The sequence below is a fragment of the Maniola jurtina genome, chromosome 8 (assembly GCF_905333055.1).
Source record: "Maniola jurtina chromosome 8, ilManJurt1.1, whole genome shotgun sequence".
Classification (NCBI taxonomy): domain Eukaryota; kingdom Metazoa; phylum Arthropoda; class Insecta; order Lepidoptera; family Nymphalidae; genus Maniola; species Maniola jurtina.
In genome coordinates, this window is record NC_060036.1 from 13251036 (window position 1) to 13277012 (window position 25977).

General features: G+C 33.5%; 1 protein-coding gene across 3 annotated transcripts in view; it reads left to right on the forward strand.

Annotated features, from left to right (window-relative positions):
* The first annotated feature begins 2816 nt into the window (after window positions 1-2816).
* The window catches only part of LOC123867379 (alkylglycerol monooxygenase-like), a 31970-nt gene continuing 8809 nt past the window's right edge, over window positions 2817-25977 (forward strand). For 2 of the 3 annotated variants that reach the window (XM_045909389.1, XM_045909388.1), the window contains exons 1-3: window positions 2817-3113; window positions 12260-12435; window positions 25169-25296. In XM_045909389.1, coding sequence (XP_045765345.1) covers window positions 12277-12435; window positions 25169-25296 — 287 coding nt within the window. In that variant the 5' untranslated portion in view covers window positions 2817-3113; window positions 12260-12276. Of the gene's footprint in view, window positions 3114-8677; window positions 8686-12259; window positions 12436-25168; window positions 25297-25977 lie in introns of all 3 variants that reach the window. The other variant, XM_045909390.1, reaches the window with a different exon arrangement.

Genomic DNA, 25977 nt, shown 5'->3' on the forward strand with positions numbered 1-25977 from the left:
AGAATTTCTAGAATACCTAAATGTTTTCTAGTATGTGTCTGAATGTGAGTACCTATATGTGTGATGTGTGTGCAAAAAAATAAACACATAAACGTACTATGTTATATTAGTAATACTAGCTGATGACTGCGACTTCGTTCACAGGGATGTAGTTTTTTAAAAATCCCGTGGGAACTCTTTGATTTTCCGGGATAAAAAGTATAATCTATCTCCATTCTAAATTTCAGCCCAATCCATCCAGTAGTTTTTGCGTGAAGGAGTAACAAACATACACACACACACACACACACACATACAAACTTTCGCCTTTATAATATTAGTGTGATAATATTCCTCCAAGGTCGTACCATCCTGGGAGTATTATTTCGAATGACATTTTCCAAGAACACTGCGTTTTTAGAGTTCCGTTTTAAAACGAGGTATGTATAAGCTTTTATGTACTGTTTCGTCCCGTCCGTCTGTTCGTGTATCAGAGCCATTTTCTATAGTATATACTTATTATAATATATAGATATTTCTATATTTCTATATACTATAAAGGAGAGATTTATATGCTTGAAATCGTTAAACTCTAAAACTACAGTGATAGAGTACAGAGATTGTGAATCATACTTACTTGCATTCTCAGATTGAATGTTCCAAAGTTTAACAGGGCTCTCTCCGTCACTCGTTCCATACAATCGTAGTTCCAATTTCATTTGAATGTTAAGCAACCAAAGTCCATGTTTCTAGAATATGTCTGCAAAATTTCATGGACTTTGGTTGCTTAATATTCAAATGAAATTGGAACTACGATTGTATGAAACGAGTGACGGAGAGAGCCCTCTTTTTCTTTTTATTAAAACATCGTATATCCTGTACTATGTATTTCCTTTATGGATTATATTTTATTCACCGCTAAAGTTTTTAGCAACATGTCTACGGAACCTTCCTTACCTAACTTCGTCCTTAAATGCATGTTCCGATCAGCACTTGGCCAGTTTCTTGTTAATAACTCTTTAAATTATGGAAGTAACTAGTACTAAAGCTTTATTCAAGTGAACTTTTAAAGTAGGTACTTATAAATGATGAACTTATTAACCCTTTAGTTCTTTCAGTAAATTGAGACTAATAAAAAATTTTCAGGGTCGTTCTTTTCATTCATGAATATTAAGTAAAAAGGTATATACCTGTCTATTTATATTTATGTGAAGCGGTGATAACATAGTGGTTTAAACGTTGGCTTTTTATTCAGAAAATCCGGGGTTTGACTCACGACACGGATCTCTTATTTTTCAGAGTTATGTCAAGCAATTAAATAAATATATATTCTCAGTTGCTTTAACGGTGAAGGAAAGCATCGTGGTGAAACCTGCATGCCTGAAAGTTCCCACAATGCTGTCAAAACGAGTGTGAAGTCAGTCAATCCACACTTGGTCAGCGTGGAAAACTATAGGCTCCAAAGCGTTCTCTTTCTGAGAGGAGACCCATCTTCAGAAGGGAGCCGTTGATTGGTTGATGATGATGATGATGATAATTATTATTGTGATGATGGTGGTGATGATGATGGTGATGATGATGATGATGATGATTGTGATGATGGTGGTAGTGGTGATGGCGGTGATGGTGGTGATGATGATGGTGATGATGATTGTGATGATAGTCGTGGTGGTGATGATGATTGTGATGATAGTGGTGCTGATGGTGATGATGATGATTGTTATGATGATGATGATAATGATTGTGATTATGGTGATGATGATGATGGTGATGATTGTGAGTATGGTGGTGATGGTGAGGATGATGATGATTGTGATGATGTTGGTGGTGGTGGTGGTGATGATGATGATGATTGTGATGATAATTGTGATTATGATGGTGATGGTGGTGATGATGATATATTTTATGTCGATAAAATTAAATAAATATTTCGCCAAAAGGCATATTGTTTTAATTTTTTGTTTTAATTAAATAGGTACGTCGAAAGATTTTACGAATACAAGGTTTTAATATTTTTTCAATTATAAAATTCATATTGCTAAGCTATTAATCCAATAATAGACGAACCTGGATGTCGCTTAACCAAAGCGATTATGTAACATTATGCAATACAATATAAAGCCTTCGAAATATACTAAAAGTGACAACAATATAAGAAGTAGGTACCTAGTACCTACATGTAACACATAACGACAGGTAAATGCAGTGTCGGCGTTAAAAAATATCCACAATATATGTACATAAGTATACCTATTTGACTTGTTTACAACGCATAATAATGGTGGAGGCACGACTCTTACTACAATGCTATTTAAATTTAACACTCCACTGCATCCGACCAAAACAAAACAAAAGCAAAAATGTTTGGTAAAAAAGACCATTTATTTTTATCTGCATTATCTTAATACAATCCACTTCTAATTTTCATCATAACATACATAATTATTATGTTATTTAACTCTGCTATAATAAAATAGGAAAAATTCAATACCAATACAATTTCTGACATCTGTGATGATAGTAAATAAAATCTGTCAGTCTTATCCAACCAAACAAACAACACGATAAAATTTTCAAAATATTATCTTCAAAATTGTAGATTGGGTAAATTCCATGGCTATTTTTAAAAAAAATGCACAGAAAAAAGGATCTAAGGAAACCAAAAATATTTTTCGCAGATTCGTTTAAATTGTAAAAAAATAGGAATTGATTTCTAATAACGGTCTTAAGTACCAGATGAAAATGACGTGTGTTTCAAACAGACGCGACGGGCGCAGTGTTAATTCGCTTAGCTTATTAGTGTCAGCTATTTATACAAATAGGACCACGGAGTGCCACTTGCCAGCATTGTATGTCATACTTGCGACAAGAACGTGCGCGGGCGACGCGATCAATATATTGGAATTTTAATATCGATATTTATATCGATTTCGTTTGAACTTTTATTGAGGATTTTCATAGACATTGAATTTTTTCGTACTTATTATTCCTATATTTTAACTTTGACGATTTTCCAATCGTTTTTCGATCGGAGTGGTACATTTATATTTAGACTCTTGTGTTTTTAATCGTGTGTGATGACTTCTTCAGTGTAATAAAGCTGAAAATCTGCTAAATTCTTACTGTATAAATTTGTAAGTTTTTTTTTAAATATTTTAATATTCATTGGCTTTCTACATTTTGGTAATAGGTACATATATTATAACTCATCTTTTTTTTTCAATGTTTTTTCAGTAGGTGTAATGTTTTTATCATAATACTACTTTTAACTGATCCACCAGGCTTCGCTCGGGTTAAATTTGATATACATACCTACATGATGTACAGTTTTGGTTAATCACACTAATATTATAAAGGCGAAAGTTTGTATGTGTGTGTGTGTGTGTGTGTGTGTGTGTGTGTGTATGTTTGTTACTCCTTCACGCAAAAACCACTGGACGGATTTAGCTGAAATTTAGAATGGAGATAGATAATATCCTGGATTAGCACATAGGCTACTTTTTATCCCGGAAAATCAAAGAGTTCCCACGGGATTTCGAAAAACCTAAATCCACGCGGGCGAAGTCGCGGGCATCGGCTAGTTAATAATAATAATAATAAATAGGCTTTATTGCTTTCTTATTGCTAGTGACAATCATGTGTTATAAGTATATTAAATCTATAAAAAAAAAACTAACAATTAGCAATAGGCCGCAAACTCAGCATGGCTGAGCATTGATGATTGATAGTTCTGGATAAAGTAGTTTTCGAATGGTTACAGAATTATTAAAATCGGTTCAGTAGTTACAGATTTTTTTTAGATTACAAACAAACAATCAAATCTTCCCTCTTTATAATATAGTATACCTAGATTCATTATAAATAGGTCACTATGTAGATGTACTATGTCTTAAGCATTTTTGTCTAACACTATACATCTTTGCATACTACTTTTCTATTTTCATACTTTTTCCACTAAACATTTACTAACAATAATTATTGTCAAAGGTTTTGCTTTGAACAACATATATATATATTATAACGTTTAGCCTAAAATATAAAGATTAACGTCAACGTGGTCAAGTAGGTACTAAAAGTTCAACGACAGATATTATAATTTTACTATCGGACTTAGGGATGATTTACATTAGACCGTGCTGGACACACTGGTCCAGCACGGTCTAATGTAAATCATGGACACTCACGACTTTATCATGTCCATGTTTTGAGCTATATGGCCCAAAAGGTAATGATCAATGCGAATCATCCCTTATAAAACTAGTTGTGATGCCAGAAACGTTTCCGAGTGCATTAGGATTTTAGAAACTATGGAAACTCTTTGAAGTTTAGGGATAAAAAGACACCTACGTCCATGGATGCCTACGTCGCTCTCTAGTTTTTAACTAACGTGATTGAAGAACTAACAAACCCACTTTCGCATATTTTAAGATAGTGATTCCATTGCGTGCCTCGTCCGTGTGTCCTATTTGTCTGGCTCGTGCGCGGCATAGCCTAATGTGAATCACCCCTTAAAAGAAACAAAATATACAAAACATGCTTTCATTGTAGAAGATTGCAACAAACGTGTGTGCTATTTTGAAGACCGGCAAATTGATAACGCGTAGATAACGGTCCAACAATTTTATACTTATCACGTTATAATGAGCATTTATAATTATAATCGGTGTCACATTTTAGTTTAATTGAAAAGTTTATAAGTAGTAGGTACTGATTTCGGTAAGTATTTTTGGGCATCTCAATTGGGACACTCCGGATTCAGGATTTGACCAAAAAGCCGGTACATCCTATATTTAAAATGAATAAATATATATACCTAAAGCCGATTCGTAAGACTTGCTCATATTATGTAGGTATAAGTCTAAAATATTGACTTTTTATAATAGGTACTTGTTTTGATAAAATAATAACTAATTTAATTTAAGATATAAAAATGAAGTATATTTTTTTAATAATAATATAATTAATGCTGGGACCTCAGAGTATGTAAATACGTTTTCTTATTCCAACCGACCTTATTATTTTAATTTCGTAAAATATTTTGACATTGACTTGGGAAAATACGTTTAATATTGGGTGTTAAAAATGTTTTGTGTCCATAAAAGATTTTTCAAAAATAAGTTTCTGGTACTACATGTAAATAAATGTATGTGTGTGTTACATAGTATATTATTTTTTATTTGTATTAGGGCTTAAATGGAAGGTAATTTTTATCAAAAGTCAAGTCAATGTCAAAATATAAGCATCATATCATATTATGTATGTACTTACAGAAGAAGATATTGACGATAGGTACAGTATTATGTATATTGTACCTACTTATGATATAAGTCATAACAAACACTTTTATCTAAAGATCTTAATAAGTATTTACCTATTTTACCTTGGGTGTTAAGACCCATTATTATCAAACATACTGTACAAATATCTCGAACCTATCTAGAAAATAAATAGAAAATTAGCACATGTTTGAGTTATTATAATATATTATATTGATTTATGGTTAGGTAAAACAAATTATTTTGCGCATCAGTTAGGCATGAAAAACATGCGCATTACTTACTATTTTTGGAACGACCTTAATAAAAAATAAACACGCTGGTCAAGCTCTAATGTTTAAGGGCATATTTCACAACGCCAGACAAACTTTATCCAACGAATAAATTAGACGTTATGACAGTTTTGTATTTGGAATCTGTCAAAATGATAAATTTATTCGTTAGATAAAGTTTATCTGGCAGTTATGAGTAATTTAGTGGGCGTAGAAACTAATTAGGGGCTTAATGATGCCTAGGTGACCTTAGTGAGATAGCAGCCAAGGGTTAACTTGTATCGCAATTAAAAAAAACTTGGATCCTGGGAACTTGCCAGCTTTCCTATCTATCATTGACACCTTTATACGTAAGTAGGTACTTAGCTGGTTCATTGACCCAAAGATACTCTTGGCCTTCGATATCAGAAGCTTCCACGCATATCTTACAATTTTAATTTAACCTCCTCGGTGTATATTTAGGTAAAAAAGTTATGTGCAACGGTGAAGAAAAACATGTGGGGAAACCTGCATGCCTGAGAATTTTCCATTATGTTCTCAAAGGTGTGTGAAGTCTGCTGATCTGCACTTGGTCAGAGAAGTGACCAGAGTGGTAGACTATGGTCTAAACCAGCGGCCTCCAAGCTAAGATCCTTGGGCTTGGCTTGCTGGCCCAAGTTTCAGCGAGCTGAAAATGTCCGATGACCACAGTTTAATAAGATTACATTCTATTTATGGTGTAAGAAACTCATACAAAAAATAAAATCTAAGTATAAAAGTTTCTAGATAGATCTTGGCCTTGTAGACTAGTGGAGGAATCTCAGGCTAAAAAGTTTAGAGATCCCTCATTTTGAGAGGAGACTCGTTTTTGGGCCGGCGATGATTTGAAAAGATGATGATGGTAATTAAGAAGATCCTGGTAAGTATAATAATTATCAGGATCATAATAGGTCAGTGAACTTGAATAAGAGATGTCACTGTTATTTATAGCATCTGCATATGTATGAACCAATTTGAATATTTTGCAAAGTAGTTACCTACGGTATTATGTTGAATAAACATAGGTTATATATAAGGCTATAATAGTTTGTGGTCATTTTATTACTTTGTTATTTTTATAATGATGGCTACAACGTTTGATAGCTTTTAAACATCATATTATGTATAAATCAATATTTTTGATGTAATATAATAAATTACTTAGCTGGTTCGTCCCGGATGCACGCGGGTAGGCGAGGTATTGGTGACATGAATTATTATTACATACTAGCTGATGCCCGCAGCTTCGCCCGCGTGGATTTAGGTTTCTAAAAAAAGTAGCCTATTTACTCCCTGGTCAATCCTCTATTTGTCTGTGAAAATCCCGTCTAAATCGGTTCAGCCGTTCCGAAGATTAGCCCGTTCAAACAAACAGACAGACAGACAAACGTGTGATTCAGTTATGGTATCGTTCAAATAACCATATGAGCTTAACATGAGGGAGTTATTTCGAAATTACAGACAGACACTCCAATTTTATTTATTAGTATAGATATAGAAATAGGCATATTTTTATATAAAATCAATAACTAAGAATATGTTTTACTATAATATATCTCATTAATTTAATATATTCGTAAGTGTAATTTATATATTCGTATACCTATAATAATTATAGTATGCACGCAATAATAATGTGTCATATGACGTATGTACAGCAATATTATGCTTCAACGTAATCATGTTGTATGTAATTAATATAATTTATTAGAAAATTATAGTCATAACAGTAAAATATATTTACCTCCATGCAACTATGTTTAACAAGTAGGTAGTAATTTACTTCTTAAGTAATAAATAACATCCATAAGGAAATAAGGACCCATTGTCTTTATGTTATGTATGGGGAAAGAATACGAAAATACTTTTTATTGGATAGGTGGGTATTCGACTACCAAACTTGAATAAAGATTGTTCATTTTAATAAGATCCTGTTATTATGTTTTTGAGCAAATAAATACTTGAATAAAAACGATTCGATCATTATACTTATTTATTTTATAAGTTTTACTTTATTTATACAATTTCCATAAAGTTTAGGCTTGCGTTCTGTAAATATTACATTCTGCAACAATTTTATCTTAATGTGCTTAAACTGTGGATAATACCTACTTATTAAATACTATATTGAAGAATCTACTACTTTAAATTACAGATATTTAAAATATTACTGTATTATTCAAAGTACTGACTTATTTCAATCAACCGATAACTATGCAATTAATATCGTGGACACAGGCTGTCACTACCTTCGGGTAAGATTTATATTATATTTAACTAGAGGATGCCCGCGACTTCGTCCGCGTGCATCTAGGTTTTTAAAGATCCCGTGAGAACTGTTTGATTCTCCGGGATAAAAAGCTTATATCAATTGCAGGGACGCAAGCTACCTCGGTACCAGATTTCATACATACAATTCGGTTAAGCGGATGGGTTTGGTTTTCCGGAATCAAAAGTAGCCTATGTCCGTCCCCAGGATGTAAGCTAACTCTTGTAAGGTTATTTTTAAAAAGTTGATTTGAGTTGTCAAAAAAAATATAAAATTATTAATTTAGCTGATGAAGGTAGTTTGGTAAAATCGATATTTGGCTCATTCGATGTCATACAATCTGTTGCTAGGAGGCCAACAAGATTGAACTTGCATAAATACGGGTGTTTCGAAGGTTTTAGTTCAGTCTCCTTCTGAGATTCGGAGCGATATCGCATATTTTCGGAATTTGGGTTGTGAACTGAATAATTAGATGTTGTGATAGCAATCACGCTCTAATTAAATTATTTATTTTGGCATTAGTTTGTTTAGATTAAAACTCTCGGATAACCTTACACATTAAACTTGTGTTTTTTTTGTGTTGGTTTTGGAGAGGACATTCCAATAATTCGATAAAAATATTTAAATAATACCTGCTTTTCTGAGTGACGCCAATACTCTGTACCTTTCGTTAAAATCGGTTTAGCCGTTGAGCCGTGAAAACGTAGCAGACAGACACACTTTCGAATTTATAAATATTAATAATAAAAGTATGAATTGTTTTTTTATAGGAAAAAATGATATTCACAAAATCTCATTAAAATATAACAGATAACTTATGAAATTTTCAGATCATAAATCTTGGTAAGCTCGAATGACTTGACTTTATTTGGCACGCGATTTTGCAAGATTGCGAAGGTTTTTGTGGAGCCTAATTGAAAATGACGCCAAAGTTTTCGGTTCATGGACGCTTTTTCTACTTTCTTGGAGTGGAAAACATGGGAAAATGGTTTCTAGGACCCTGCTCAGGTGTTGGGGGTGATACCGAAGCAGTCCCTTCTTGTCCAGGGACCTGGGGACACCGGCGATGATGGGGGAACCTGGTATAGCCGAACTAGCGAATATTCGGGAGCCTCCAGATTCCGGTTGAAACTCATCTGGGGTTTATTAACCAGTATTAACTAGTTCTACCACGGCGGTAGTTCACTTTGAAAGACGTCTCAAATTACGCAGCCTAAGCATAATATGATGCCAAGGCAATAATTCCCCGCGGGATTTGAGTTGTAGGTGTTGAACCTCCTCGCCTGTCAGTTTCCTTTCATTGTCCTTTGAGATACGAAGTGTTTCAACACCCAATCACACGTCAAGCAATGTTACAAGCTTATCCCGCGACTACACAAATTTCAAACCCCTATTTCACCCCTACTTTTAACCCCCGACCCTAAAAGAGGGGTGTTATAAGTTTGACGTGTGTAGGTATCTGTGTATCTGTCTGTGGCATCGTAGCTCCTAAACCAATGAACCGATTTTAATTTAGTTTTTTTTGTTTGAAAGGTAGCTTGATCGAGAGTATTCTTAGCTATAATCGAAGAAAATCGGTTCAGCCGTTTGAAAGTTATCAGCTCTTTTCTAGTTTTTTATAGAGGTTTTTGTGTCGGGGTTTTTTAAATTTTAAGTTATTACACCTATTTTTGTAAAATTTGTCATTATTAATATTACTAAAGATATAATTGAAAACAATGGCATAACATAATTTATTATACACGTCTAAAAATAATTTATTTTGCACAAAATTATACAAAGTACAATCTTGGGAACTCATTAACTCTGAAATAATTAAAATCAATATAATAGCATATAATAGTAATAAAATGGAATTACAAAACATTTATTTTTCTCCTCACTAAGGCCACCTGGTCATTGACCACATAATTAACAAGTAATAATTAACCGCGAACAGGTCGCACCCAAGGCCAGTCTGAGATAAATTCTAATCAGTTGTCACCATGATTAGATAAAATGCATTTAAAGTTTTTACTTGACATCGTTTGAGTTTATGTTACGTAATATTTGCTGGTGGCAGGTTTGGACCGTGACTATAGTTAACACCCTACTGGGAAAGAGCCAAGTACCATACCATTGAAAGATCTCTGTCAAGGTCTAACTTATCATCCAAAGATATTATAAAACCAGATGGATAAAGCTCATACAATCATATTTTAAAAGTGAAGACAAATTCGCTTGTATGTGTGATACAAACCTACCCGTAGCGATACAGACTACATACTCGTTGATATTATTATAAGTATATATTTGAATACTCGTTGCTCGACTGAGTTTGTTGTGGGCTCTTCTCAGACTTGGGCGCGTTTGGAACCCTCGTAGCTTTAGTTTTAAGTTCGGAATTAATTATCACCACTATATCGTACAAATATAACAATTCCAACCATCAAAAGGAGTACAATAGTACCTACTTTAAATTTACTTTAGATTTTGACTTTGACTTTGATATTGGCATTGGATTTATACACCTTTTGACACCTACGAGCTGCTTCAAAAATGGCGCTTGGTCGCTATTCGCAAGTAAATTATGTACACATAGGTTGGTATTATACGCATGTAAAACCACCGAAACAAACGTGATCCGTGAGAGATGGAGAGAGAAAAAAAGAGAATTAAAAAAAGTAATTCCAGTCTGCACAAGTTAAAATAAAAAGTTTTTACCGAAAAAATCTCATGAAAGAATTTAAATTTCAAATATGAAAGCGCGTTGCTAAAAATGCAAAAGATTCGCTCATATTTCATTTTGGAAGTTCCATAACTCATATTCGTGTTTGTAGGATTTCAATAATTTGTAGATATTTCTGTACACGTATCAATAAAAATATTTCTAAAAACTTTTAAATAGGCTTTTGTAACTTTTCCGAGTACAAGCTCTTGCTTGTCAGTCTGATATTTTTATCCAGGTATACTAAACCATTTTTTTCTTTTTAATTGAGCGAATCTATATCTGAACATATCAATTTCGATAGATACCCAACTTTGTACTACTACTTAACTTGAAACTCGGTACTAGTTACTTGGTATGGTTACTTGGTACTTGGCACCTACTTGGTATTAAAACGATTTTAATAAAACAGGAAGGTACGTAAATTGTGATGAATTATAGCGTAGATTTGACTCGCAACTTACTCCAGCATATCGAAGCATTTAAATGAGCAGCCTCCGAGTTTCTTACTGGTTTTTTTCCGTAGTAGATGCAATTGACGATTCAAAAGTACTTGTGAAAAAAATATTTCTATTTCTTAGATATTTTAATCAAATTGGTGTAGGTCCTGCTTTAGAAACTAGAGAACCCTAATAAACATATCGATTAGAATGCTGCCCTTCTATAAAGTCAAAAAGTTGGTACTTACTCGCAAAATATTGTTCTAGATCACTCAACGCATTTTTCAAAATAAAAGAGAAACTAGTTTAACTTTACTCAAAGCGTCCACCTCGCAGAACTTTTTAATAACTTTCCAGCTTTCTAGTAACTTCAGACTTCAACTTTATAATCTAGAATTCAATAGATTTTCGACCCATTTGCCTTCAGAAGTATGAAAATACAATCTCTGCAATACCCGTTAATATTTGTTGTGAGACTTGAGATTTTTGATACGGACTTTTTACAAAGTTTTCCAATTTCACTCCATTCACTTTTCGAGCGATTTGTTTGAAACGTTGTTTTATACTTCGTTTTTTAAACAGTTTTTGTTGTTGCAAAGAAATATAGATACTTTACATAATTTTCAACTACAAAAACTTTTAAACAGATTAAAATTAAAATATTGATTAGGTGATTTATACACTAAATAGATAAGGCTAGCTTTAAGTTTGACCGCAAGTTACATTAATTTTACCTTTAAAAAAACAAAGTAAAAAAATAAACCTTAAACCTTAGTCGCGTAAAATCTGTTTATTATTGGTTCAGAGTAATTTGAAACTGGGCGTTTTCTATACCTATTATTAGTAAATATTCATTAAACATTTGATAGGTTCAGCCATAGAAAAGTAACAAAGAGAGAGACATAGTTGGCACGACACGAGTGAGCAGCATTAGACGAGACCTTGATGTCTGCTAACAAATTCCAAATTTTTTCGCCACTTTCGATGCGAACTGACTCGTGCTGGCAATTCTCATTTCAGTAAAACAAGTGTAAATTAAAAAATTTTAACACCCCCGACAAGTGAAGGTTACATTAACTAGAAAAGAGCTGATAACTTTCAAACGGCTGAACCGATTTTCTTGGATTATAACTAAGAACACTCTCGATCAAGCCACCTTTCAAACAAAAAAGACTAAATTAGAATCGGTTCATTATTTTAGGAGCTACGATGCCACAGACAGATACGATTCTTACGTCCTGTAATGTAATATATTCGAAAATAATAGAACTTTTTAACAATTTTTTCTATCTTTTCAGATAAAATAGAAAAGAAAATGGCGGCGGAAATGTCTTTCGCCAACGCGACAGCTGACACCGGTTTCTCCGACGTGTTCGCGAACCATATGAAAGGGCTGGGAAGAATGTTCTATATACATTCGCCAAAGGAACAGCTGTATGAGAAAGTTGAAGATGTGCCTAACTTCTTTAGACAGGTAAGACAGTTTTATTGTTCACAAACATTTATATTAAATTCAATGATAATATATTTACATTGTATGTGAAAAAGAAGTACCTACATAGTACATACGTTACATAGTATATGTGTCTTTTTTTTTTATTCACTATAGGTAAGCGCTTGAGCACAATCACACCTGATGGAAAGTGATGATGTGGTCTAAGATGGGACGCGTTTACCTAGAAGGTGCCTATTCACTCTTGTTTTAAAGATACCCGGAATGTAATTGGTAGGATAGGAAACACAGATCGCGGAAGAGTCTGAAGTAAAGACTTAAATATACCGCGTGTGGGTCGCATTCGTAGTTACTATCACTCCACTTCTTCTGTCTCACTCAAAGGCGAGAACAGATTTTATACGCCATGTTATGCGAATAGCATGTTTATGGTAGCAGTTTTCCCCTCCACTTTTATTATAGGTACCTAAAAGTCGAAAGTGAATAGGCATTGTTAGGCAGGCGCTTACTTTAGGCTACACACTACCAAAATTGCCTTTTGCTCCGAGGCTACTCCTGCGAACGGGGACAACGGGGTGGATTTTTAATTATTTTATTTAATTCCCGATGTCCCCATTAACGGGGACACGGCTGACGGGGACAACGGGACTAGGCGTTATGTACATTTATTTACTAATAGCATATAATTTTTTTTTTTGCACTGTAAAATATAATTTCAAAAGCATCAAATAATTAGGTATTTCTTGTATAACAACTTGTTAGATATAATATTATACCTACCACTGGATCGGTTCGGATTTCAGAAAAATTTAGAAGAAGCCTTTTTTCGGAGAATATAAGTACTTCGTACTATTTTCGCTAAAGTTTAATACATACAAAAATAATTTTAAGTGGTTTTACGACGTCTCTATGGTACCTAGTAAAATTCAAATGATGCGTTACTTTTTTAGCTTTAACTCGGAATGCAGAAAGAATATTTTACAAACACGCTCAAGGGAAGCATAATATTTCAATTTTAGCGCTCCTAAAAGAAAATTTCGGCGTTGTTTTCCCATAATACTTTTATAATAATATTGTATCCTTGGAAACAGGATGACGAGGCTGTAATACTTTAGATATTATGGCTTTATGATTCAAAGGTGCGTGAGTAGGTACACATAAAAATGTCGTTAGTAAAATGTTTGTGTTTTATTTAAAATCCAAAATAAAATCTAGTTGCAAGATTGAAGATAAGTTAGAACATTCTGATCTTGCAATATATTTACTATTTATTTACATAAAAATGTTAAATAAAAATATAGGTTTTCAGATTTTTCAGATTGGAGTTTGGAGATTTCTCCAAACAGCAAAACCGATTTAGTTCAAGCTTATTCGGTAACTAGCAGACAAAAAAAGTACAGATATAGAAAATTTTCTTAAACTTAACAGGCTGATGTAAGCTTGCACCGAAATAATTCATTTAGACAACGAACATTTCTGGTTTTCAAATAAATTATACCTACTTAAGTAACTAATAATTACTAACCTGCAGTCGATTAAAATTTTTAATATTCTAGAAACTTTGCGCATTGCAAATTAACTAAGTATTTTGATACTCGGTTTGTGTTAGCCTTTAATTCAAAAATAGAAGAAAAACTTGTTTTTTTTTTGTTGCTAAAACGCATTTATAAAATAATAAAACCATAAATAAACTAACCACATAATGTCATATCATAAATGAAAATATAGTTCATAAAAATAATAATGAATAAATTATTCATGTCTCAATGATCTTAGAGTTGCTAATAATATTATCATCAAATTAATATTAAAAAGCAATTTAAATAAATTAGAATAAACTCAAATATATCTAACAAGATCAAGGACGCCATAAAGTGAAATAAGTTTTATTGGGAAAAATAGGTACCTACCTAACAGCAGTAACATAGCAATACAAAATACTTTTTTAATTAATTACAAAAAAAAATCACATATTGAAATAATTAATTTGTTGTTATAGCGGCAATAGAAAAATATACATTCTGTGACAACTATCTACCTATTACGGTTGATTAGATTAAAACCCATTGACAGACTGACGAAAAGACGGACGGACAGCGGAGGTTTAGCGCTTAATAGGGTCCTAGAAACATTCAGTGGACATGAAAACTTCATCCATTTTTGAATCGGTTAAAAAGTTGTAACATTCAGACCACAGATGAGTAAGACAAACGGACCAAATAATAAACTGATGATGGACAAAACTGTAAACCACAGTAACACTGTCACATTAATGCAACTAAAAATAAGTAAGTACATATTTTTAATAGTTAACCACAGATATTACAAATGCATTTCACAACAGTAATTACGAGTAGGTATATGGGTACCTGTAATACCTACATGTCGCAACTCGCGACATTGGAGGTCGTTGAACGGTCGAGTCGATATGTACGAAAATGTAGTTCAATGTAGTTAAACTACTAAGTCCTTACTTACTGGCACACCCATAGACAATATAGTAATAGGTAATATAATTATAATCATAAACATATTTTTTTCTGAGTACAAGTATAAAAGGTGGTACAAAGAGTATACAATGAGTCCAATATATTCAACCATTTCTGGCATGCAGATATAATGTTCTTATATAATTAACCAAGTAGAATAATGTCAAAAATTAAAGATGTTAAAAATTAGTATTATGTCACAAAACTTATTGTTATCTATCTATTATTTTACAACATGTCATTTATTGAATATAAACATTTATTTATCAACCACAAAAAAAGATCTTTTTTGAAACGTGCTAAAGAATTTAACTGATGTAAGCCTGGGGGTAGTTTATTACATATTTTACACACATGGCATGACTATACACTTTCGGTATGCTGCATTATTGCCTCTATATGATATTACCCCTATTTCTTGAGTTCCTCGGATAAATATCACGTGCTTTGCTAAAAAAAAATTTCAAAATATATATATTTCAAATTACACCCTACATTAGGATCTTGAAGCTGTAATGAAACTGAAATCTTGACTCTATATATCTAATTCTCTATTTAAATCAGCTGATTAATTTAAAACTTCGCTTAAATTCAATGCAAACAACATGTGCAACCTAATTAACATAACTAAATCTATGTCATTGACTACTCTGTCTTTTTGCAATTCCATTTGAAAATGTGACGTATTACACCAATATGCAATTCAATCATCATCAAACAAATCGCTAAATAATAACATTCAATTTCAATCAACGGAATCATAATTTCAAAGCTATATAATAACAAACAAAACATTATTGACTCGACGGTTTTTGTTGCTAACTGATAAATAATAATTATTATTATTATTTTGCATATAATTATTTTTTTTTACCAAGATTACGCAGGAATAATATTATAATCCTACGTAATCTTGGTGAAAAAAATAATTATACCATTAACCTGGTGTGGTCAAGGGGGCCTGGAAATAAGAATTTTCATTTCATGGCTTAGGTATTTTGAAAATAGAAAATGTTATTTGGTAATAATATGAACTTATTAAGGCCTTGTTTAGTTAATGATATTTTTAATGTTTTTCTGAAAAGTCATCATCATAGTAATTATTATCAATCAATAGACGTCCACTGCTGGACATATTATATTGGTCTCTTGGTCTAAAGACTTGCACCAAAAAAATGCCACGGTTTTGCGCCGACTGAATTCAGCGGTTCCCTCCGACTCGTTTAATATAGTTTGTCCACCTGTGATCTTCCAACGCTACGCTTTCCAGTGCGAGATTTCTGAAAAATATTTTATACTCATTATTATATGTATAACCATAGCTCACAAACCCAAAAAGTTTCCTTTTCCTATAAGAATGTACAACTATTATTTTGTATACCAAAGATTTAAACTTTTCTTCTTTTAAAACACTAATTGTATCTCATACAATTTAATAACATCGTTTTCGTAAAATAAATATAACAAAACATGAGTGTAATGTTTTACAAAACGATTGAGGCTTTTGAGACCGTGCCAGACACAATATAATCAAAACGAACTGTAACTGTTGAATGCAAAAAATATACTATAAGCATTCACAAATCACTATAATACGTGGCAAAATATGTTATTCATTCAATGTTTTTTATTGCTTCGTTATTTATTATCCCTACATAAACTTGGTGAGGAAAATAACACCTTTAGCTTGGCGGGGTCCAAAAGACCTGAAAATAAGATTCTTTATTATATGCCTTTTTATTTTTATTTTGAAAAAAACGCAAAAGTACTACTAACTTTGCTCAAGTGGAATATCTTAAAATCTCTTTTTTTATGTGGATCTAAGTTAAAAAGGAATCAAAAAAATTTCAAGTATCTAGACCGTGTAGTTTGAGCGGTACGTTGATAAGTTATAACTGAAACAAAAAGTTTTTTTTTTAATTTGAATCTATTAATCTTGTATATAGAAAATGAAAAGTCTGACTGACTGACTGACTGGCTGACTGATCTATCAACGCACAGCTTAAACGACTAGACTGATCGGTTTGAAATTTGGCATGCAGTTAGCTATTATGAAGTAGACATCTGTTATGAAAGGATTTTTGAAAATTGAATCCCTAAAGGTATAAAACAGGCGTCCAAAATTTGTATAGGCCATGCGGACGAAGTCGCGGGCATTTAAAGCAAGTATAACCACAAAACCTAAACTTAAGTTTTGAGCCTGTTTATTTCAGTTTCATAACATAATTGAAACAAAACATGAAGATAATGTTTTTAAAAAGGTTCGGGCTTTTAAGACCCAACCACAAACACGTGCGGTTAAAACGCATTATAATTTAAGCTACTGAAAGCAAAAAAAATTAAATAGTAAAAAATCACATTAAAAAACTGGTTAAGCAAGAAAAACAAACACAAATCACGCCGTATGTTGATTCAATGTTTCTTGTTGCTAACTTATTACTATCAACCCTACGTAAGCTTGGCGAAAAATTACGTACGCCGTTAATTTGATGGGATGCAGGGGACCTGGAAGTAGATTCTACATTTCAGGAAGTATTTTGAAAATATAGAAATTGTTCTTATAACTGAACATCCGGGTTTTGCTTCAGTAGGATATATTCGCTTCTTTGTCAGGTCTATGACTTACATGCAAAATCACAAGTTTCTGAGTCGTGTGGTTTGAACAGGACTTTGATTTAAAAAAAACTTTTTTTGTCATGATATTATTATTATGACCATAGTACTATAATTGCACAAACTTTTAGTAAACCAAGTCGGCAAAATACAGCTTAATATTTTATCCTACTTATTTCAATTTCATAATATAAGTGAAACAAAACATGAATATAATATTTCAAAAAGGTTCGGGATCTTGAGACCGTGCCAAAGTAACTGGTTAAATCACATTATAGCTACCGAAAGAAAAAAATAAGTATATAAACATTCACAAATCACAGCGTATGTGTAACAAAAAATAATGACTACACGTTTTTATTGCTATGTAATAATTGGTTTTATTATAAACCCTATATAAGTATTGCTGACAAAAATACACCGTTAACCTGATAGGGTCCGGGGGGCCTGGAAATGAAATTTGTTGTTTTAAGGCTTATTTTACTAATGATGGAAAATAGACTAAATATTGGGCTGCAAGATTATAAGTTATTATTGAAATAATATTATTTATGTCTGAAAATATGTAAGATATTTCATTATAATTTGACCATAAAACAGAAACCAAAACCTTAAAGCTGTTTTTGAAAAATACTAATTTATTTTCTTCGAAATACACGACTTGATCTAATTTTAACGTTATTGTTACGGTATTATAATATAAAAAAACATGAATATAATATTTTTAAAACGGTTTGGGCTTTTGAGACCCACAATACTCAAGTGTGGTTAAAACGTACTATAGCTACTGAAAGCAAAAAAAATGTTGACTACACGTTTCTTGTTACTGAATGATTATTATTATAAACCCTACGTAAGCTTGGTGAAAAAATTACACCGCTATCTAATCTGATGGGGTACAGGAGGTCTGGAAATGAGGTTCTTTATTTTAGAATAAGCCATTAATTCTAATCACGTTTTTATCTTAATTCTAATCATGTCCTAATCTTAAAAGTTTTTCCGTATATATTCATGATAATAATTTTAGGACCATAAAAAAACCTTAACATTCTCTGTTTTTACGAAAATATAAGTTTGTTTTCTTTAAAATACATGACTGAATCTAATTTTAACCTAATTATTTCAGTTTCACGAGAGTAACGAAATAGTTTGGGCTTCTGAGGCCCTGCGAGCCACACATACGGTTAAAACGTACTACAACTAGCTATTGAAAGCAAAAACATAATATGAATATTCACAAGTCACAGCGTATAAGTTACAAAACAAGTTGCCTCTCGTTTTTTGTTGCGACTATTTATTATTAACCCAACTTAACCTTGGTGAAATAAATAACGCTGCTAGCCCGGCGGGGTCTGAGAGACCTGGCGGAAGATTTTTCATTTTGTAGCTTATTTTAAAAAACTTTGAAATATTAAATAGTGTGGACCACAATATGGTACAATACTTACATCTCATGATAATGCTACCTTACCACAAACTTAAACTTTAATGTAACTACAAGTCTGACCTCTTTTTTTTAAACCCATGCTAATCTAATTTTAACTTTATTATTCGTGGGAATTAAGGTTTATAAAAATCCCATACTAAGACTTCGATTGTCTAGGATAAAAAGTTGACAACGCCCATCTCCGGGATACAGTCAAGCTATCTCCATAGGTACTGTTACATGGATGGGCTGGAAAGACGTAACAGGCAGAGAGACAAACAGACAGACACACATTTGCATTAATTATAGTATTAGTACGCATTAAGTGAAACATAAACTAAAAATAAGATTTTCAGAAGTTCGGGCTTTTTAGACCCCATCAGGTTCACGGGTGGTTAAAAGGCGCTACACTTACTACTTAGCAATGAAAGCAAAAAATATTTATAATCATTCACAAATGACAGCATAGCAAAAAATGCTGACACATTTTTTGTTGCTGATTGATATTATTAACTGGACCTACGCTTGATGGAAAAATTACGCAATTAGCCTGATGGGGTGCAAGAGACCTGGAAATAAGATTTTAAAGATTTTCTAAATACATATACGAATATTTACTCAAACTCATTCATTACTTAAATAATCTTAACATTTTAATAATTTTCCAAAATACTTCATAATAATTTTGATGATCATAAAAAACAAACTTAAACATTATTTCATGTAACATATGAACTTCTTTTCGTTTAAACATGAAAATCTTAATATTTTGGGCTCATTTTATACTTAAGTGAAACATAATACGTATTTAAAATTATTATAAGGTTTCAAAAATAGTTCGGGCTTTTGAGACCACATCAGGCTCGCGGTGGTTAAAACGCACTTTGAATACATTAAAATGCAATAAAAAAATATGACCATTCACATATCAATCATTAGCATATTATAAGCAACAAAACATGTTGACACGTTTTTTGTCGCTAATTGATTACTAACCCTACATAATCTTAGTGAAAAAATTTACAGTGTTAGCCTGGGTGGGGTCCAGAAGACCTGGAAGTAAATTCTTCTTTGGATAACTTACTAGCTTTTGCCCGCGACTTCGTCCACGTAGATCAGGTTCTTAAAACCCCGTTCTAATCTAGATCACTTCTTGTATAATCTTCAACCTGCCTGTGAAAGTCCCATTAAATGTTCTTTCCCCTTTACTTTAGAACCTCCCAAAATCCTATGTTTTCATCCGAACCCAAACCGTTTTAACCGAAAGCCAAAACACCAAGTTTTATGGATACAACTTTAAAAGCGTTTGACTTCAAATATATAAATTGCAAACCCCTATATTATCCCATTAAGGGTTGACTTTTCAAAAATCCTGTCATAGAGGATTCCTACATCATAACTCATAATAGGTATGCCTTTCAGCCCGGTCAGACAAGACCATAAAACACAAAAACTGAGCCAAAAATATAAACTTCGTTAACTGAAAATAAAAATAAGGTTTTAAAAATGTTTCGGGCTTTTGAGACCCCGCCAGGCTCGCAAATGGTTTAAACGCACTGAAGGTACATTAAAAAGCAATAAAAAACATAAGCATTCACAAAGTATTAAAGTGTCAAATTATATCGATCACGAATGGATAAATTATTCCGTCGGCATTTTGTATATTGACAAAAACATGCAAAAGATATAAAACAAATCATTAAAACAGTATAGATACAAGGTTTTTACATTACTAAGCAAATATATTGTCGTCCGTAATTATTGCTTACGACCAAAGATTACGACATATTCTCTTAGTTTGTAATCCTTTGATTACTTTTTATACATACGAAACGAAGGCCATATTAGTCAATGCATTGCACACATTCCATTATTTCAGTTATTTACTGTTATTTTTGAATATACTTATTACTTACAATTTTTTCATTGGCTTGTTGATACTTAAGACCTTCCCTATCTGTTTAAAAAATATATCAATAACATATTTAATCTACTATTATTTTTATCCAAGGGTATGGCTACATTAATATATTGTTAGGCGTCAAATTCTTCCACGTACATTCAAAGACCCTGAAATATGAATATCAAGGGGTTTTCTGGGGGAAAAAAATCTCTATGATTTTAAATTCTCTTTAAATATATCCCTCAGTGATAAATATTTTTAATTATTTTAAGGAAAATTAATCATTGCAAAAATCTTGTCGATACGCTGCCCCATTGCGGTATGATTGAAGAACAAACCAAAAAACAAATGGGTTTGTTTCGCATTTATAATATTAGTAAGATTAACAGCTTGCAGATTTATTGCTATTGCTAATGTTGTCATTCTTTAACACGTTCGCAACCACGCGTGCTTGAGACAAAGAACTTTTTTTTTTGTTTTTGGTTGGTTAGTACAAGATTCCGATCCATAACACCACCATAACAGACCACTATAGCCTAGTTACTAAGACCATCGCCTCTTCTTCGTGAGGTCAGGGGTTCAACTCCGGGCACGCACATAACTCTTTGGAGTTATGTGCGTTTTCAGCAATTAAATACTACTTGTTTTAACGGTAAAGGAAAACATAGTGAAGAAACCTGCATGCCTGACAGTTCTCCATAATCTTCTCAAATGTGTGTGAAGTGTATCAATCCGCAATTGGCCACAGCGTGGTGGATTATAGCCTTTAACCCTTTAAAATCTGAGAATAAATCTGAACTCAGTTGTCGACCGGAAATGGGTTGGAATGATGATAACGATGAATCACATTTAGATTAGAACTGGAATAACACAGGAAAGTTACAGAAATAAGTAGGCAATGACCCACGTTTGACCTTTTGTTAATGATACTTCTAATAGTATTGAAATTGAAGAAAAGTCGTTTATATCTGAGAATTCTGGGAGTAGGCAGCAATGGAACGAGGGCGATCTGATAAAAATATAAAATGATCTTTGACTTATTAAGTGACCTTTACACTCTAGAATCAATTTGAAAATATTCGATAATAAAAGATTTTTTTATTATGGCCCCCACAGACATATTATAATTGTGTAAGTGGTTTTGTTGGTTTACTGATTTGTCCTCTAAACACATCGCAACGGATCGACGTGATTTTGCATAGTTTTAGTTAAAGACCTGGAGAGTGACATACATAGCCTACTTTTTATCTCGGAAAATCAAAGAGTTCCCATGGGATTTTTAAAGAACATCTTAAACATCGCAAATTTATATCTGCGATATATATTGCGATGTTTAAGATTTATTTTTAATCATTTGGATATAAGCCAGATTATTTATTTTTGAACATAATAGGTATGTACATTATACAATACATAATTGTATAATTAGTTGGATAATTAATATTTGGCAACGATCAGTGAAACGAAAAGTTAACTATTGCAGTAAGAGTCTACGTATCAAGGTTCTAATTAAAATTAAAAAATCCCGCGAGAACTGTTTGAGTTTCCAGGATAAAAAGTAACCTATGTTACTCCAGGGTATAATCTAATTCCATTCAAAGAGCTAAATCGGTTTAGCTGTTGTGGAGTGACTTTTTTATTGAAAATATATTTATTACAATAAAACTTAAAGCTAGCCTAATTACTGTATGAATAATGTCTGTGTGGAATGGTGCCAAGAATAGTTTCCTAACTTTGATAGGAATACTAGGATATTACGACTTGGAAATGTGTAGTTGCCCCTTAAGTAGTCGTTAAGTACCTATTCCGGGCAGCCTGCGATTGAAAACCAATTAATGCTAGAGAACATCCTTTAAAGGCAGTCGATCTTGTTAAACGTGATTGCTGTTCTAGCACTATTACGGTACACTCAATCGAGTTAAATCACTACCCATATCATAAATGCGAAAGTGTGTCTGTTTGTTGGTTTGTTGGGCTGTCCTTCAATAACATCGCAACTAAGCAACGAATCGACGAATTAATTGCATAGGTATTAGGTATAGTTGAAGACGTCTGGAGAGTGACATAGGATTTTAAATCGAAAGAGGTTCCCACGGGACTTCAAAAAACTAAATCCACGAGGACAAAGTCGCAATCATCAGCTAGTTTAAGTATTATAAGGAAATCATGCGGGAAATCGCAAAAAACAATGACGAAAAATCTTTTATCACTAATTGATATTATCTAAATATAAATAAAAAGAAAAGCTGACTGACTCATTCTACTGGACGGATAAATTCAGCATGCAGATAGCTATGACGTAGATATGACGTAGACATGCGCTAAAAGATTTTTGAAAACTCATCCCGTAAGGGGGTAGAAATTTGTATAGTCCACGTGGACGAAGCCGCGGGAATGAGCTAGTTATTTTTGAAAGGAAAGAAATCTCTCACCATTATAAAGATCTCCAGCTGAGAAGTTGAGTGCTGTCAAGCAACTCGAAGACAACACAAAAGAACCATGAAAGGTTTACTCTTTTGGGAAATAAGGTTTACAGTCAGCAAGAAAATAAGTGCTGACGCACACAGACGGAGTAGTCTTTTTAATACTTCCCGACCGAGTCGGAGCTACGGGGGCAGCCAATCTCCATAAAGATTATGTAGTCGTCTACGCGGAAGTTATTATAGTGCACAAGCACAGTTCACGAGAGTTAGGGAACTTTGGCAAGTAGGCATTGAGGCCTTCTCCTGAGGATGCTCCGGTGTCGAGTGGTTTTGGGATTTGTGTGGTGCTGCGTGGTGGTGCGCGTGGCTTGCTTGATGGCTGGCTTTTCCCGTATGTTTATCAGTGGAAGGGCGGGCGGTGCATGTCACATGCTGCATGTTGCACCATATAGATTTGTTTGGTTTAGCGGATTATAGCAAATTACGCTTTTGGTTCCTTGTATATCATGGACTTCCGCAAAATAACGCCTGCTTCTATACTACAACTTCTAACAAAACGTCGAGGCTTCGCTTTGACGCTAGGTGGGCTATGAAACGACTAGGTTTCTTAAATTTCACATAGCCTAGAGCCGGCTCTACACTCGCACGTGAAGTCGCGCCGTTATTTCACGCCGTGATACATACCGCGATCCACGCGTGAACTGTGTCCCTTCCACACTCGCAAATCTTCACAGTCTTGTTCGTGACTATGGATGAAACCCTTTGTCGCGGACCAAAAACCGACACTGATCGGGGAAAGGCGCGAAGCGCGAACGCGAAGGCGTGAACAACATCTACACTCGTGATTCGCAGTTGTCGCGGGCTTTCGCGGCCGTTCGCGCCGCGAGTGTAGAGCCCACTTAATATTTGACAGATCGTCATTCAAGATCAAACCAAGAGTTCCCTCACTCTAGTTCACTTTGGTACGAGTGCGAACGTAAAAGCAGATACGGGTGAATTCTCTACTCCCACTCTCATAGCCCGATGTAATATCGAAAAGAAGTCATGAAAAATACTTACCCAATTTTATTATTTTCTTTTCGAACAACTTTTCCTTTAGTAAAATGTACAGAGCTCGAATTATGTTAATATTTTAACTTTGACCGAAATTATTTCTGGAATTCGTTAATAATGGAATAATAAATCGCCTACGGTTAAGAATACAGTAGGCAGAACTCAATAGAAGTTCGTAAGAAAAACATAAATAATATCTTTCAATACTGATAATTTAATAATATCATTTAAGGCGGAAACTATGTTACATAAACATTAACCATGGTAATAATATCATTTGGGATCATATTCCAGTGGCTAGCAACTACAGGATCGGAAACTTTTAATATCATGTTTTTAGGGCCCGTCTACATTGATTGAAATAATTAGGTAATTAAATACACAACTACATATTGGGGAACTCATTCTTATAAACATGAGATTCAATGGGACGCTATGCCTCTTCTTAAACTCTTTAAGCACTGAATCGGATTCGACTCCGAGAATTATAATAAACTAGAGGATGGCCGCGACTTCGTCCGCGTGGAGTTAGGTTTTTAAAGATCCCGTGGGAACTGTTTGATTTTCCGAGATAAAAAGTTGCCTATGTCCGTCCCCGGGATATAAGCTGACCCTGTACCAAATTTCGTCAGAATCGGTTAAACTGTTGGGCCGTGAAAAGGTAGCAGACAGACAGACGGACAGATAGACCGTTAGACAGACAGACACACTTTCGCATTTATAATATTAGTATGGATGCTACGATCCGAAGTAGCATTAAAAGGAAAGCTCTTTCTAGAGTGCATTCGTGAAAAGTTAAATTCTTTCAAAAATGCATTTATTCATATAAATTTCTCGTTTGTTTCAGTCGTATCCGTACTTCTTAATATTCATGATCATCGAGCACATAGTCCTGAGGCTGGAAGGCAAGAAAGGAATCCGGCTCAACGACGGAATTACCAGCATATCTCATGGAATATTCCAGGAATGTGGAAGGTAAGAGGCAATTTCATACATCTTTGACTTAGCAGTGCGCTAGAACCTTTGCTCGAATTAATTATTATTTACTAGCTGATGCCCGCAGCTTCGCACGCGTGGATTTAGGGTCTAAAATCCCGTGGGAACTTTTGATTTCCCAAAAGTCAACGACAAAGTCTTTACTTGGTACAGATACCTTCAATATCAATCAAGACAGTTTCTAAATCCCATCAGTATTGATGGTGAGGTCCCCTGCAGCATCAGAATTGAGGAGTTGGAATCCAATTTTTTTATGAAACAATGTCACAAAGTTCCTCTATCGATTTAAAAAAAAATTACACAAATCGGTTCAGAAATCTCGGAGATTTCGGTGTACATAGGTAGAAAAACACAACTCCCTTTTTGAAAGTCGGTTAAAAAAGTAGCCTATGTTACACCCTGGTCAATCCTCTACTTATCTGTGAAAATCCCTTCAAAATCGGTTCAGCCGTTCCAAAGATTAGCCTTTTCAAACAGACAGACAGACAGACAGATAGACAGACAGACAAAAATTTTAAAAACGTGTGATTCAGTGTTGGTATCGTTCAAATAACCATATGAGCTTAATATGAGGTAGTTATTTCGAAATTACAGACAGACACTCCAATTTTATTTATTAGTATAGATCACAAGTTACAACAAGCAAACAATATGCCCAGT